This window comes from Lactuca saligna, chromosome 8 (genome assembly GCF_052625555.1).
Source record: "Lactuca saligna cultivar CGN05327 chromosome 8, ASM5262555v1, whole genome shotgun sequence".
Lineage (NCBI taxonomy): Eukaryota > Viridiplantae > Streptophyta > Magnoliopsida > Asterales > Asteraceae > Lactuca > Lactuca saligna.
Genome location: NC_136424.1, coordinates 242,133,941 through 242,152,593, shown reverse-complemented (window position 1 = coordinate 242,152,593; position 18,653 = coordinate 242,133,941). Strand labels below are relative to the sequence as shown.

The 18,653-nt window shown below is 34.3% G+C and overlaps 1 protein-coding gene across 1 annotated transcript; it reads right to left on the bottom strand.

The window, feature by feature from the left end:
- Window positions 1–5,182: 5,182 nt before the first annotated feature.
- On the bottom strand, window positions 5,183–18,028 carry LOC145010561 (uncharacterized). The gene is made up of 2 exons (XM_078969085.1): window positions 17,719–18,028; window positions 5,183–5,283 (listed from the first exon to the last, which is right to left on the bottom strand). The coding sequence occupies exons 1-2, from the start codon at window positions 18,026–18,028 to the stop codon at window positions 5,183–5,185; spliced, it is 411 nt and encodes a 136-aa protein (XP_078825211.1).
- Window positions 18,029–18,653: the final 625 nt, after the last annotated feature.

Here is an 18,653-nt window from a genome sequence, read left to right as displayed (position 1 = left end):
AAACCCTAAACACAAATACCCTATCCCACAATAGCTTAGATGCAATCCTTAAGGCTTGAAACACTTATATAAAGTGTTTATTATGTCTAGGATGTCTTAAACATTATCAATTAGTCATTTATGTCTAATTGAGTGTGTATATGTGTGATTATATGGTCATTAGACCTTAAACTCACATTAAGGGCACTACACTCCTTTGTTGCGACCCTTTATCCTCCTAACACTTGACCAAAAGTGTTATCCCTGCGCTTAAATGTTATTACTTGTATAATTAGTGTTATAATCACTAGTTATCTATATACATGTGTTTTCATATGTAATTAGGATCATTGTGTGTGTCTAAGTCTCCACTTGACACCAAGCACTTGTCCGATCCTTCCGTACGATAACAGTCCGTTCAATTCCAGTCACTTACTACAGGTGAGTTCATACCCCTTAACTAATGTTTTAAACTCTTTTTAAATGTTTTATGGGGGGGGGGGGGGATACAAGTAGAATCATGCTACCTATTATGTCAATCACATGTGATTAGTAAGTAGGATTATATTACTTATTACATCAATCACATGTGATTAATATAGAACATTCAAATGAATTGGCTACTCATTAGCTGTTTTACCAAACAGTTTCCTTCAAATGACTTTTTTTTTATAAACATTTTATATGTTTTAAATTCCTTTTTACACTGTACAGCTTACTCCGTACATTTTCCTTCAAACTTATTTACAACTGTGTTTCAAACAAATGTTTCCTTATACTTAAACTGTTTTATTAAACTTATGCCTTCAAATTGTTTTATAGTTTGACATCAAGTCGATCTTTTCTTAAAATAATACTTATATTGCAAATGTCTTACAAAACTTATTTATGCTTTTATATTATAAATTGCATGCCTCTATATGTATAGTTATATAAGAAATGTTTAAAAGACTTAGGAAGGCTATCCACCCAATTTCCTTTTCGCGCCTTGAGATGGGGTCTGGTGGGGCATTGGGTATTCGTCCGAAAGTCGTTTAAATATTAGTTATATATCATGTGTACATATATAGTCATAAAAGGTCCTTCAAGTTCATCCTATGCCCTTGGGTAGCAAGGGTATACATCCATGTCTACACGTACCACCTAGATTACTAGAAAGCTACCAAATGGGTAGTTCAGGAAGATACTAGAACCATTGCTAGAACGCGATATCATACAATGAGTTAGTTCATTCATGAGTCAATACTTTCTAGAATTTTTCAGTACATTACATATACAACTATACTAGGACGAGAACATATACAACTATACTAAGACGAGAACATATACAACTATACTAGAATGATTACATTACTATACTTGCTAGATAGAGAGAACACACATTACAGCTAGCACACGTAGAACATTACAGTACACTACAGTACTATTACATGATCGCTCTTACTTGAGTACAATTACATGATCACACTTACATGAGTACACTTACATATACATAGAATAGACGTCACTAGGTGCTATAGCACGGAACCAGTTCAGGGTCTAACTATACTGATGAATCACACCACAATTGTGATAGTTATATCGAGTATACATGATCATTCGGTAATGTGGATGCTCACGGCTTGCATTCATGCAGGGGTCGTGGGTAGGTCCCAAAATCCCTTTGATAGGGGAGCATATAGTCTGGGATCTAGACATCACATTATACCTTATCCCTCAAATAAGGCAGTTGAGTACCGATGTAGTTATTTATATTAAATACTACAGTACTTGGAAGTATTACCCTAGATTTAAGGTAATAGGTACGGTTGTAGTTCGGCACTACACCATAGTACTACATTGATTTTCCATTACATATTTTTAGTGATAACCTCACTTAAACATAAATGTACAAACTATATTTTTGGATAATGATAGTTATACTTTGGAAAATACATCCTCTTACAAGAGACACACACACACACAGAACAGTTAGGTCTTGGTAGAAGACACCTTCAAGTACTAGAAGGAATCATCGGGATTCTTGGGTTTTTCAAACGTTTACAGTTGATTCATATACATTTTCAAAACTTACAGTTCATATACATTTTCAATACTTACAATTCGTATACATACAAATACTTACATTTCAAATACATACAAGTATTTACATATAAATTAAGACACTAAAATACTTATGATCTCACCAGCTTCAAAGCTGATACTCGCTTTCAAAATTACTTGTATCCTCAGGTCATCATAGACAGGTACCGATGCAAGGAGAAAGGAAGATGGAGCTTGTTCAAGACTTATCTTTCATTTTGATTTATGCTTTAGTGTTTATCAAAATTTGACAGAACACATTTGTATAATAATTATATTATTAATGCAATGGATGATGTTGTTGCTTGTTTACTACTTTACATTGTTGTTGATATTATACATGACGTCCTCCGCCCCAGAACGTTTCCGCCGTTCCTGGTTTTGGGGTGTGACAATTTGTGTTGATAGCTCATATGAAATACTTTATGAATATTTGTCAAATCTTCAAGCAATTCCAAGCAGTATGCTTAGTTACCAATCGTTCTTTCTTCCAAAGTCGCATAACGCCTTTCTTTGAAATACCTTCAGTATTACCAAATCATCCACCCAGAATTCTTCGGGTCATCTTCTCTTTTCTGCATAGGACCTATGTCGATCCTTGGCCGCTTTCATTCTTTCTCGAACAATTTGTATCTTATCAATGATGTCTTGAATCATTTCAGAGCCTCCTAAGATTTTATGTCTTACGTTACGCCAACATATTTGAGTATAACACTTACGCCCATACAGTACTTCATATACCTTCAGTATATCTTCTACTGTTTGGATTGCTCTCTTCTTCTGACCATTTGTCTAAAGATGATAAGTTGTACTAAGATAAACTCGAGATCCTAATTCATGCTTCATTCTCGATCAAAAGTGAGAAGTGAACGAGTATCACAATCGGAAATAATCTTTAGTGGCGCACCATGTCTCGCCACAATTCCGTCCAAGTATACTTGCGCGTATTTCTCTATTGGAGTATCTTTTCATAGCACAAGAGTTCTGCATGGTTCTTTGATAACCAATCTATGTCGAGAATAATATCAAAGTTGGGAAGGAGATAGGAATTAGGTTAGCAAGAAGATTATAACTTTCAATTCCTATGGTACTATCTCTATAGATTTTATCAGCAAGTAATGATATACTTCCTATGTCATTTATATGAAATGATTGGACAATTGTGTAACAAATAATTTGAAAAGAATGTGTGAATTTATAAGGCACGAAATAATCTGAGCATTGAAATCAAATAAGATGTGAGCAGATCTAGAGTTCACGACAAAATTACTAGTCACAACATTCGAGTCTTAACTTACTTCCTTTGTGGTAATCTAAAATGTATAATATTTAACTTTTGATTTGCCAGACGATTGTCAAATTCTTCAAACTTCTTAGTTACTAGCGGTGTTCAAACTTACACCCGCTCTTCATTCTTTATTGAACATTCGATCCTAATCTTTGAGTTAAAACTCATTTCTCTTAAGGTCTTTACCTTTGCTATAACAACAACTCGAATGATCATATTCTAATGACCTTTGATTTTATCTCGCACAAGCCACATAACGAACCAAACTCTTGTATTAGAATCAAATCGAATAAATCGAGCTGATAGAATAGAGAAAACAAAAGGAGTTTGATCAACACGTGGATGCTTCAGAATAGAAAGAATAGCAGCACATATCTCTAATTCATGCTTTTGGATATACGCATCTTTTAGCTTTTGGCACCTCCTCCTTTTTAGTTGGGGTACTCTTTGCTTGTTGAACAGAAACATGACTCCCCGCCATTTGACTAGTATGAGTAGGGAGGAAACATTTCTTGTGGCCTGTAACACCACATAACAAGTCACATCTCTGGCTAATGATTTCTCAATTCTTTAATGAAGATTCTTATATTTCTATCGACTACCTCGACCATTTACTTCTTTTGTATTCCGATTGAAGTTTCGTCAATATATAAGACATGGTTCTCTAAACCAATCAACTCCTTTCGCGGATTTATACTAATCGGACTCGATTCTTTATGACATTAAAAGTTGAACAATACTTATCTTCTTAGTCATTACCGAATCTAAGGTAACGACACACATGAATAAAATGGAATCATTTACTAGCTTCTTGGTAACCTTGTGACTTTTCTTGATCCAAGTGTGAGTCCTGTGCTTCCAGTAGTATAGGCCTCTACTACTATTCACACCTACTCATACTCGTCCCAAGTATTGTCTCGCAATTCCCAGGTCACCATTCAAAAATTTTCACAAAGCAACTTATCACACATGAATGTGTTTAAACAAATACATACAACAGTTTCTCCTAGACTCAACTAGGGTGTTCACGTTTCTATCAAACATATATTGGATTACCTATACTCACTTTTTAGGATTCTACTCATGCATATGCTCGATTTAATATGTCATAATACTTTTCCATAGGTCGATAGAAATTTTACTTCCTTTTTTTCATATAAATTCTTTCTTGAGTAGTGTCTACTCTACAAGACACACTATTCCAAAATTTACTCTAGCAACATGGAGACAAACGGTCTTCTACTACCTGCATCATCTTCTAACTCATGCAATCCATCATGCACATTTGTTCATTTCATTATTCTTCCTTGAGATCGTTATTCTTGTATCTGAGTAAGTCTAAGTCTACTTCATAGGAGTATATCCTAAGAAGTCTGCATCTTAGCTGCATCTCAGCAAGCTCTACTAGCTTCAACTTGGTTCTCTGTCATTCCTGACTACAACATCTCTTCTCATACGATACTATGGGTGTATTTCTTCTTCAATTAAGCATTCTACCTTACTTAAACAAGTAAGTTGCTTAACCATTTACCACTAAATGACTCAATTCACCATCCCAACCTTGTATGTTAAAGTTGGCTTAACACACAATGGAACTTCCATAAAGATGGGATAAAAGTCAATCATCACTTAGTATTATTAAATACTAAGTCTGAACATCTTGTATAGGGTTACTACTCAAACTGCACACTACATTACAATGTTTTCGACAAAGTCTTGGCCTATTGAGTCTGAAAACTTCATTAGTCCTTCCTTTAATTCTTCTAAATCTTGTACAACATCGATTGAGATACTATCGAAGTATTGACCGCCATCTTCGGTTCTTCTCACTCTCTAAACAATCACTGCTTCAATCTGAACAGCGGTGGAAACAACTTCGTGGATTTTCATCAACACATTTGTCTTGCCCAAATGTGTTTCAAACGCACATCTTTCTTCAAAAGATGTTATTATATCATTAAACATACTTTAAATGTGTATTACCACTCTATTGGTATTAATACACTTATTACGATAACAATTCATATTTATTATTTTACGATATCTCGCGATTGTTAATTTATAAACTTATCAATGTCAACTATCATAAGTCTCTTTATCACTTCGAAAAATTCTATTATGAAAATTCTTAGAATTCTGAACATAAAATTTTCTAAACCAAGGTCGGCAACGAACCTTAAACTTTCTCAAATAATAGCAATTATAGATAAGCACTCTAAGGCATGCTATATTCATTTATCATTTAGTACATAATAGAATATAAGGCATATCTCCTCATAATATTCTAGTGCTTTTCTTCATTAGGTATTCAACCTAAAATATACCAAATACATATTGTATCATCTTTACTTAATAATTCTTGTTTAAGCTTAGAAATTCTCAAAATTCCTAGTTCACTTAAACTAATTTTCTGAAAATTCTGAAGTAACATAATATCTTAGAATACTAGGGTATATCATTACCGAATCCCCCACTTAAGTATTTCCTATGGTTTGTACCCATATATTCATTATGAAACCGTTCATATATTGAACTTCCAATAGTTTAAGTCTAAATACCAATCCGTGATATTTTGTTCACTTAAACCATTGCTCTGATACCATGATTGAAAGACCCCAACTTTCGTATTTCTGAAAGACCCAAACTTTCATACTATTCCAACATTATTCTTAAGTTACTTCCTCAAAACATGCTACATGCATATTTATAAAACAATAATTTATATTGGTAATGTGATTACAAAGGATTGGATACAAACCAACTAAGTTTTATTACATTCTATATCTACCCAGGAATCTACTATTCATATACATACTTGAACATTTAAAATACAGAGAAATAGAATTAACTATTCTAAATCTTTCAGCAGTATAAAACTATATTGTATACTCATCACCTGCAATTGTTAAACATTGAGAAGGATAAGCGATAATGGTTAGTAAATTCAATAAACAGATACAATATAATCTTATGCCTTATATATACCAATATGACATAAGCAAAAGGGAACAAGAACAACAATAGCATATGCGTATCATATGTCAGGCTTTCAATATCAACTCAAGATTTGATTCAAAGATTTACGATCAATGAGACATAACGATTTCAATACTTGATTTGCATCAATAAAGCTTTGGCCCAAATGGCACATAAGACATATAATTTCTGATTAAAATTTTGGTAGATTTCAGGCTTATAGCCGTGTTTAACCATTTGCCAATACCATAGAAGAGAGTTCATTCTCTTACGGAGTCATGCTCTACATTATCAGAGGCTACATACCAGTCATATCTAACCTTCTGCCAATGCAATAGAATAGAAGTCATTCTCTTACGAGACATGTTCTACATGGCCAGAGGCTACATACCAGTACCACTGTGAATCTAAGTCCTTTCACTGATCACATGGTCAAAGGTATAACTTTGCTATTAAAACTAGCGAATAAAAATAACATGGGAAAATAACTCAGAATAATAACACTGAAAAGTACATGGCACATATAACACATAACATACAATTGTTCTTATATATTGAACTCATCTTAAATTAACTGGGGGTTAAAATAGTAATCTGGGCAGCACTTCGGCTTTAAATATGACTTTCTATGTTGAAACCGGGAGCTTAATTGAAAACCGGGCTCTATAGGGCTTCAAAACCAAAAAGATAAAATTTTCGGGCTTCTCGGGAGCTTCGGGACGTGTTTCGGGTGCTAAAATTGATACTGGGGCTTCGGGGAAAGTCAAAATGAAGAAAATATGGAAAGAGGGGCTAAAAGTGGCAAGTTTCATAAACTACCCAGGAAGGTTCGCACGCCTCCCTTTATATAGGGCCGAGGCTTTTGATCCGAGGGCTGAGAAGCCAACAGTTGTCAGCAGATGCGAGGGCCAGCGAGGCTCGGACGTGGCTCGGATGTGAGGGCTGGCAGGCGAGATGTGGCTCGCTTCGGATTGGCCACCAATGCGAGGCGTGTCTAGTTCTTACTAGACCTCGGCCTCGAGCGAATCAGAAGAGGACATGAAGCGGACACGCGTTGGTCTCGGACTGGGCCACGTCTCGGATATGTAGCTGCTTCGTGCGAGGTGACGTGGCCTGGCACTATTCACGCGAAAATTATCGAAAATTGTGCCCCAATCTTCTAAAACTCATAACTTTCGCATACGAGCTCCGTTTTTGACGTTCTTTATATGCACGCGTAGCTAAAATTATAATCTACAACTTTCTTTTAACTTCGTCGACTAATTTTGAATTTATTTTTAATATTATTATTTTTAATAGACCGGGATAAGAAAATCCGTTAAAAATCCATAACTTCTTCATCCGACATCTGTTTTCGTCAGACTTTTTACCGTTGTACTACAAATGATGAGACCTTGAATTCGAGTTTTTAGTTTCCTACTGCTAAACTGAAACTTCGAAAAATCATAACTTCCTCATACGAAGTCAGATTTTGGCGTTCTTTTTATCGAACTTCTCCGTTTGACGAATACTACAACTTTCATTTAGATCACTAAGGCTAAAAAGTAGTTTATCAAAAACTCACTTTTTACGTCATTCGGAGCCATACCGGTTTTGTCGCGGATCTTCGATTGGTCATAACTTCTTCGTTATAACTCAGATTTCGATGAGGTTTTTGCCTAAACGTTTGTAACGAGAGTATATAACAATTTTCAATAATAAAATTTTACTTATTTCAAATTTTATATTTTCACTATATTTTCATTATTTGACTATTAATTGGATTCTCATAAGACTTCTAATATTTTATGAGTGATTCTAAACATTGTTTTACTTCATTTCTAGTAAAAACTATCTGTTAGAACTCAACACCTAATTTTATTCACTTTTAATAATAACAATACACAATTTCAGAATGTGTATCTTACACCTCCACACCAGAGTTGTTCGCTACAGTTAGACTCAGACAGTCTAGGGTGACAAAATCTTGATCAAAACCGGCGATTGGAAAAATGCCAAGATAGGAGAATTAGTCATTTATCATGCATGGTTATAATGACCCACATAGAGATCCATTACCACCTATATTGTGGCGATAAAAACAATTCATACGATAATACAATTGTTACAATACTATTATAGATCGGAAAATATCGGATTTTTCAGGAAATATCATCATTCTCTTTCTTTTATATACTTCAAATACAAAACAAGGAAAACTTTTGGGATTCATACATTTACATATGTTTTTATATCACATATACACACATATATTAGATCATCACATCATGTCGTAAACAAACTTGTATAGAAAATATCGGACTTTCTGGGTTATACCATTAATACAAAGTTTTAATCAAACTTGCTTATGATCCACCAACAATATATATGTTGAACGTTTTTAAAATAACTTGTATTCTCATGTAACCATTAAGTCGAAGAAGCTTCAAATGTATTTTTGGGAATCTTATTTTGAGAAATGACAACTCTCGTACAATTTATGTTTTGAATATGTAATATTAAGTAATGTACTTGATGTGAACATTGTTGGTTGTAATATGTAATGTTTGGCAATGATCGTGTTATGATTCATGTATATTCATTGTGATGATAATTCAATTGATAGTCACATGAGCCCTCGGACGTTTCCGCCGCCCGGTTCGAGGGTGTGACATTAACCTTTTTAAGTTAGGATCATGTTTACAATTTGATTTGCGGTTTCAAGTGTATACCCCCAAAATGAATGAGGAAGGGAAGTGTGACTCATCATCGATCGTACCATATCAAGTAGATTATGATTTCTCCTCTCCGAACACCAATATGTTGAGATGTTCCTGGTGGAGTGAGTTGTAACACTATGCCATAATTCTTCAGATGTACATCAAACTCATAGCTCAGATATTCACCACAACGATCTGATAGTATGGTTTTAATTTTTTTTACCAAGTTGATTATGTACTTCATTTTGGAAAACCTTGTAGAATAGAATGCTTCATATTTGTGTTACATGAGATACATATATCCAAATCTACAGTAATCATCAGTAAATGTAATGAAGTATCTTTCACTGCTTTTGGTCATTGTTCTAAAAGGTCCACATACATCAGTATGTATGAGTCCTAGTAGATCCAAAGCTCTTTCACCAACACCAGTAAAAGGAGCTTTGGTCATCTTGCCACATAGACATGATTCACATACATCAAAAGACTCTTATCTCGTTGACTCTAAGATCCCATCCTTTTGGAGCTTAGCAATGCGAGTTTTACTTATATGCCAAGTCAACAATGCCATAAATAAGTTCTATTAGAGTCTAACTTTGTTTTCTTATTTAAGTTAAACATTGAATTATCCTTTGTGTATGAACCATTTAAATCTATTTCATATATTCCATTTTTAGGACTAGTCTCAAAATAGAACACATTATCTTTGAACACAGAAATGTTTTCAAAATCAAAGTCAGACTTATAACGAAACCTTTTTCATACAAATGAGAAGTATAGATAATATTCCTAGTTATACTAGGTACATAACAACAATTGTTCAAAATAAGATTAAGGCTATTTGGAAGTAAAAGATGATATTGTCCTATGGCTTTCAATGCTACATGATTGACACTGCCAACATGGAGTTCTTGTTGGGTTTTGAGCATTCTAACACTTCCTAAGTGTACATGTAACCCTAATAACCTTGAATCTATGTTTTCTCTATATACATGCAAATTTCTTTTTCAAGGTTATTTCCTAACTAGCATGGCATGGGGATTACATAAAACATAAAAACTAGTAGAAACACATACCTTGTTGTTGCTTGGATTCCTTCAAGACTTTGTGAGCCTAGCACCCCAAATGTTGTGCCTCAAATGCTTCACACAACACCACAAAACTTGGAATAACTTGATAGAATATTTCTTACACTCAAAAATCGGTTATGCCCTCTCTAGTAACACTAGTACCGATTTTGCATGCTATAGGGTTTCTTTTATAGTGTGTCATAATTAGGATTTACAAATGTAAACCCTAATTGTCATGACTCTTCATTTCTCATGACCCATGGGTTTGTAACTCCCATGGACTATCCATGGAGCTCTATATGGTTATAACCAAACCCATAAACCATGGATCATTAATCCACCATAAAAGAATTGATGATTGTCATAATCAACCCTATATATTTATTTAGTCTCACTTTGATCACCAAATTAATACTAGATTAATACTTGATCAAATACTAATTAAATAATACTTTGATTAATATATTAGAACTTATAATATATTAATAATCATAAGTGTCTTATTCTCTCATTTAGTCTATCCAAGTATTGCAATGCCATGCAACCCAAATGGACCATGCCGGGTCGGGTCAAGTTCATACCAAATAAAGTTATGGACTTAGACACTATATCCAACAGTCTCCCACTTGGATAAGTCTAATAACAATATTTGCAAATATGACTTCCAAATCCGACTAGCAATCGTAGCTCTTTCAAAGTCTCTCGGAACTGAGATGATGATGATACGCCATTTAAGATAAGTGATCATATAATCCTCTATTCTCATGATATCAGCCGGTCAAACACATGGAACATGGTCTTACTTATTGTCCAGCATTTGTTTCTAGATCTCCGATTTGTTTTGACATAGAACTAAATTGAACACATCAATTAGGTTCTGACCGGGCCCGGTACATAGGTCAAAACCAAATCATCGAGGGGCCCAGATATCGCTTCTATTTCTATAAGGAATAGATAAACTTTGACTGATATGCTTGTACTAACTACTTGTTGAATTATTCACAAAGGCACGTTTTATAACATCGAGTTACCAATGCGTTTTCGTACAATCAATGAATAACCAACTCATAGTCAACAACTCATATCTCTAGGTTTGAAGATTTATATGATATTACCGTCTCACGATCACTCGAGATAAATTCCATGAAGTGATGCAAGTGAGCGTGGGTTGAATCCAATACTCAGCCCTTATGAGTACTCATGACTGTTGTAGCAACCATTGAATTGTCTAAAGCACTTTAGACAAATCATACAAGCCAAATTCATGACAGTCTTGATTCATATCTACTTCCAACATATGACTGACTACTTCCAACATATGACTGACTGTGGATGGTTTGAATAATATGATATATACCATAACATAATTATTCAGGAAGTCAAAACATGCAAAGTGAAACACAAGAATAATACTTAATCCTATATGGCCCCAACACTTGGGTGTAAATAAAACAACTTTTATCTAAGCACCATATTGATTACTCATTATTTATGTTTCGATTAATCAACTTTATACTTGAATTAAAACATTAGTTGTCCCATGCTCCAAGCATGTACACTATGTTTTTCCGAACAATAATTATACCATACTCTAAGTATGCATACCATGTTTACATATGGTCCTCTCTTTGTGAAATAGGTCAATTGACCATATTCCAATTATGCTCATTTCACAATTCCAATCTTTGTTGTAAATGCAAGAATAACACACTCTTGCCATTTACTGTAATCTGTTAGATTCTAAACTTATATGCAATGATCCCCTTGTAACGACTATGCACAGAAGTCACAGAGACTTGGCAACAGACATTAGAAAGTATTCCAATGGGAAACAATTCCATGGAAATGAAGTCTCAAATTCAAAGTACATTCCTTTAAACATCCTTCTTAGCATTAAGTTCTTTAATCTTACACAGATTCAAAGAATAACTTCCACCTATGGAAACAATTCCATATTACCATTTTGACTATCACTTCTGAACAAGCGTTTCCTCTTTACAAAATATGTCAATATGGTCCTTACTCTATACTTCTAATTGTCCATAAGCAACCAATCTTTGGTAAACCTCAGATTGTCCTCGACAATTTTGCTTAATCATTTTAGTCATTTCCAATTCTATTCCTTTTTCCATCTTAATGCCCTAGGCATTTGGAAATTTTAGAATGGATGAATATTATAGCACATATAATCAAACCTATACCCAAAGCATACGGGACATGATTTATGCTATAAAATTTTTATTTGCCATGTTCTCAAAATTCGAACTATGAAGAGGGATGTCGTAATCATAATTGAATTTTGAGATCGCAACATATATAGAATTTCCTTATGTTGAACCATTCCAGCATAACATTCATATATATTCTTGACTAAAGTAGATTAAAATATCTATCTAAGCTTGTAGAATTGGAGTGAAGTATAAAATCCTCTCCCTTAATTATAGCAAAACAACTTTTCAAAGCAAATTGAAAATTTTGTTTTCTATAATTAATATTGCTAACTTGCAACACTTCACATAATCACCATGCTCCCACTAGCATAATGATTACCAGCATAACACTTTATGCTCCCACTAGCTTTGACATGTACTCAGAAATCAGCTGGACTTCTAAAAATCAATACTTTATTGACTTTCTTACCAAAGTTCATATTTCTGATACTAGATTTCTTTGATAATACTTTATCAAAAACATACACCGTTCCTTAGATAGCTCACATGTTTGTCTAGACCCTTTGCAATTCTCACTAGTTAGTGTGTCGGTTAACCACGCACGCTCCACTAACTATACGAGAATGCAAATATCACAACCGATATCTACTTAAAATCTTCTTAGTGGAAGCGTTTCCTTACCATCATTTTCATGAATCAAAGAGAAACCTTATGACACTTAGATTTTATGGTGTATGTGTTCTTTTCCATGTGAATTTTTTCAAAACCATAATCACAGGAGTAGGTTAGTGACACTTCCAAATTCATATGTACAGAACTTGTGCAATCTTAATTTCTTGCCACCTGGTAGCACAATGCCCACCATTGCTTCCGGGTTGTTATGCAAACAATTGAGAACTCATAGAACTCACAAGCATAATCAACTTTCAACTAGAATAGACACAGAAATAAGAACACGATAGGTTACAAACCTCAAGTCGTGGGCTAGTGATTAACAAAACTCTTGATTAGTTCTTGAAACTATTTCAGAATCTTTTAGACTCCCACTGTCCTCTTGACATATAAGACTTATCTTTGTCAAGAACCATTCCTTGACAATACAAATATTCAAGAGCTAGTGTGGATTCTTATCAAGTTAAATACTTCCCATAATTGGACTTAGTTGGTCTTTGCTTTATCCAAAACATCACAAATAACCAACCTCAAATGTACAAGAGTATGACACATCTTACTCTACATTTGATAAGTGTTATAAATTTTCTAAAGATTATGTCACTCAATGGCTCAATCTTGGAGTATGACTCTAAGATTTGATGTATGATTTATCTTTTGATTTAACCATTTCAACAACTCATGATTTCTCTCCTTAGCCAAACAAATGAACTAAGGTGTCCTTAGAGGATCAATTGTGATTTGGTTTCATAATCACTAAGATAATCATAAAACAAAATACACAATTACTCTCCCATCTCTTCATATTGGAGAAACTTTTATTTTTCTGCCTTATTTGATTCTTCTTATTCATTCTGCCATACATTGAAACTTTTTCGATGTTTCAGAATTACACTTAAACTCGTAAGCATAACCATATTTACTAAACTTTAGTAAATCATAATGAATAATCTTATCAACCTTTGTGGTGGACCTGACCACCACACCACCAAGTGTACCCAATCTCTTAGTCCTTTGCTTGACTCACATGCGAATGTGAACAAAGAATTAGTCTTAATTTACCAAAGATGAAAACTCTCATTCATCACACAATACAACTTGCATGATTCCAAGTTTCTATCCAACTGAAACTTGGGTGATAAGAATCTTTCCTTATTTGGTAAATTATGATACTACCACTAATGAAAGAATCAAATCCATTTACCCATATTGCTTATCAATGGAGACATATAAGCAACAACCTTTTTCACAAATGTCATTGTAAGGATACTTAAAATAAATAAAATCAAAACAATTTTCTTTTATTTTAAAATTTTGCGGAAAACTTATCCTTACAATCCATATGGAAAACTTGTTGTTATCCTTTCCTAAGCAATATATATAACACTTAAGTAACAACTCAAAATTGTGATCACCTAACCATGCAATCAAAATCCATCTTCACGATCAGAATCAGCATATACTTCCTTTAAGTTTCTTCACTCTTCTTTGATTCTTAAACATCAATATGTGACCCAGTCACAACATGCAGTAGACTCAAACATTTGACTTTACTATCCTTATGGACTTTTAGGTAAATTTTGCAGCTTCGCAACCAATGCCCTTCCTTTAGAAACATATGGACTCTTTGGAAACGGTACACGGGACTATCACAGACTTAGCCTTTCTCTTTACCATTTGGTCAACCGAGTTGACTATGGCTAATCCCTTTCAATTGGGAAGAAAAAGTTTTTCTGGACTTCCAATGTTACCATTGTAAATGTCCATGGATGTTTGGGAAGTTGATCTTCCAATCAAATTTTACTTTACCAATGCTCCAAATCATTGCTGATTCAGCATCATCAAGCAAATAGGTAAGATCATTAAGGTTCATGTCATGATCTGTCATCAGGGAGTGACCAAGTCAACAGCCAGCTACCTTGAGACTTCGACACCCGACTCTCCCGGCTTGTAAATATGTGACTTAATCTCCAAGACCTAAGCACATATAGACTTTGTTTTCCAATAGGGATTGAGTGACTTAGAACTTATCATGTCTTGAAACTTATGGGATAAGGAGATTTATTAAAGGAGGTGGAGGAAGTGAAATATGATTTCCAGTCCCACTAATGCACAACAAAGGGATTGATCTTTCACCTTGATTGCCATTCGGGATATCATCTTCATTAGGAATCTTTTTCCTAAAGATTTGGGAAGACCATAGCTGTCTAAACTAGACATCTATAATAGGAGAAATTCAAGTTAGTTGATTTAAAGTCCTTAATATAACACCCAATATGAAATATTAAGGCTAGGACCCAATAACCTATTTATAACTGGAAGAGGGATGTCGTAATCCAAATTATAAAATAGTTAAAGGTAGGTAAATGACGATTTACCAATTTCCACCATGAAAAACGAAATATGATTAAGTTGTAATTGGATTTGAAACTCCTAGATCTTTTGAGATACATTGAACTTTCAATGGCATGTTTGAATCTCGATTGTGCCCTCTCAAGTTTGTGACTAGGATGCCGAGGATCACAAACAAGGTGTGAATAACCATACAAATTGACTTGGTACCCTCAACAATATTACCTAATCGATGTGCCGGTTAACCACACACGCTCCACCGATCTATAATAAAGTCAAGTTACCCTTTGCCACTCTTACTAGTCCATGTTAGTGTGCCGGTTAACCACACACGCTCCACTAACGACTTGGTAAGGTACAAAGTGTAATTTTATGGGCTAGCACCAATTTCACATTTTCCTAAAGTAACTAAGATTGGGAATTTATAATGTATAGTTACTTTATAATTCATTATACTTTTAATGAGTATTTAAAGTCGTATCCTACCCATTCGGCTAACGACCCTCCACCGATCAAGGAAGCGGTGGGTGAGAGTGGACACCCATTAAGTTACCATTTTAAAGGCAACAACCTTATACCCCACTTATAGATCGGTTTCGTGAATGAGGCCTACTAACGGTAAGAGTGACATATTCTTATACATATCTATATAATTAAAATTATAATAATAGTATAAGGGTGTATTTTAAACATTTAAAATACTTGGTGGTTTAATATATTAATTAAATTATACTCTTAATTTTATTAAACTTAAACCATGTCTTTATGGAATTATTAACTCTTTTAATTAAACACTTTAATTAATTTAATGAAGTCCATAAAGTTTGAATTTTTTTTTTAACTTTTTAAAAAAAAAATAATTTGGAATTAAAGTGTAAGACTTTACAAATTCCAAAACTTGAGGGCGAGAATTGAAACTATTCCAAGTCTCTTCAATTTGTAACTTATGAGTTTTAATGGTTCATAAAGTTGAAGACTCTTCATTTTATGAAACCTACTATTCTTTAATTTCAACCTTTAAAGAAGTGACTTTTGGTTATCCATAACTTGAGGACAAGTTATGGACACCATTAGTGCCATTAAGATCATGAATTAAACACACATGGAGGTTACACATAATTCCTATGATCTTCTAAAACTCAGAACACAAATTCATATCAAGCAATTTCAAGAAATCATATAATCATATACAATACTTGAAATCTGATAAAAGTCATGCAAAATGGGTTAACATAATCATTATCATTTTTTAAAAACAGATTTTACAAGTCCAAAACAGATTGAGATAATGATTTTAATCCATTTCCAGCAACAAAACACAAAAAACTGCCCAACACGCTCCTACTCGTCGAGTGCATGATTCTACTCGTCGAGTATGATGAATTTGTTCATGGACTCGGCGAGTCCTCCCCATGAACTCGGCGAGTCCTCCCCATGAACTCGGCGAGTCCAGTCGTCAGTGAGCAGGTTTTTCGTTTTTTAAGCAGTTTTGCATCAAGTATACAAAAAACAACCCTAGGCTCTGATACCACTGTTGGGTTTTGAGCATTCTAACACTTCCTAAGTGTACATGCAACCCTAATAACCTTGAATCTATGTTTTCTCTATATACATGCAAATTTCTTTTTCAAGGTTATTTCCTAACTAGCATGGCATGGGGATTACATAAAACATAAAAACTAGTAGAAACACATACCTTGTTGTTGCTTGGATTCCTTCAAGACTTTGTGAGCCTAGCACCCTAAATGTTGTGCCTAAAATGCTTCACACAACACCACAAAACTTGGAATAACTTGAGAGAATATTTCTTACACTCAAAAATCGGTTATCCCTCTCTAGTAACACTAGTACCGATTTTGCATGCTATAGGGTTTCTTTTATGGTGTGTCATAATTAGGAGTTACAAATGTAAACCCTAATTGTCATGACTCTTCATTTCTCATGACCCATGGGTTTGTAACTCCCATGGACTATCCATGGAGCTCCATATGGTTATAACCAAACCCCTAAACCATGGATCATTAATCCACCATAAAAGAATTGATGATTGTCATAATCAACCCTATATATTTAATTAGTCTCACTTTGATCACCAAATTAATACTAGATTAATACTTGATCAAATACTAATTAAATAATACTTTTATTAATATATTAGAACTTATAATATATTAATAATCATAAGTGCGTTATTCTCTCATTTAGTCTATCCAAGTATTGCAATGCCATGCAACCCAAATGGACCATGCCGGGTCGGGTCAAGTTCATACCAAATAAAGTTATGGACTTAGACACTATATCCAACAGTTCTAAATCACCATCTCTAACATTCCTCAGTCCTTGCAAATCATTGCATATATTAGTACCACTTCCAGTATCGAATACCCAAGAATTAGTACGAAATATATGTAATTCAATCACATACATACCTGAGGTGCCAACCTTTTTGGCTTTGATATTCTGAAGTTCCTTTAGGTATTTAGGATAGTTGTGCTTCCAGTGTCCATTTTCATTACAGTGAAAGCAATCAGCGTCAGCAGTAGGTTTGAGTTTAGGAGTTGGGTTAGTAGAAGGAGGCTTCCCTTTACCCTTTCCCTTTCCCTTGCCTTTCTTGGCAGCTTTTCTTTTCTCCTTACCGGTATTATTACCGGTTTTCTTCTTGTAGATTTGACCCGTACGAATCATCAACACTTGATTTTTCCCAGACGTCTTTATGTTTTCCTCAACATTTTTTATCATGTTATGAAGCTCATTAATGCTCCTATCCTAGTCATTCATTGTGAAGTTTATCAAAAATTGGTTGAACGACTTAGGCAATGAGGCTAGGATCACATTGGTCGCTAGCTCATCCCCAAATGGGAATCTAAGGTGGGTAAGTTGCTCAACATAAGCTTTCATTTTGAGCACATGTTCACTCACAGAAGATCGTTCGACCATCTTGCAACCAATGAAACATTCAAGGTCTCAACCCTCTCTTGCTTAGCCTGAGTTTGAAACGTAAATCTCAATTGTTCAATCATTTCGAATGCTTCATAAAACTCAAATGTTTATTGAAGTTTAGGAGTCATAGTTGCAAGCGTGATGCAAGCCACTTTGGTCGAATCATTAACATGTTTCGCCCGAGCATCTTTCGATTCTTTGGGAGCATTAGCTGGGAGATCTTCTGGGATAGGTTCATCAAGGACATAGTCCATTTTCTCAAGCTTGAGGACAATTCTCAGTTGTCTGAACCAATCAAGAAAGTTGGGTCCAGTTAGTTTTTCTTTTTCGAGGTTGGATCGGATGGTAAGTGATGAGGTGGTTATAGTTGGGGTAGTCGTCAACAAAATAATAATATTCATTTAAATATATTCGATATAAATTC

Coding starts and splice junctions, on each gene's coding strand:
- LOC145010561 (XM_078969085.1), bottom strand. CDS start 18,028: ATGATAAAAAATGTTGAGGAAAACATAAAGACGTCTGGGAAAAATCAA. Junction 5,284..17,718: donor CAAAAAGGTTGGCACCTCAG/GTATGTATGTGA, acceptor CATCTTTTGAAG/AAAGATGTGCGTTTGAAACA.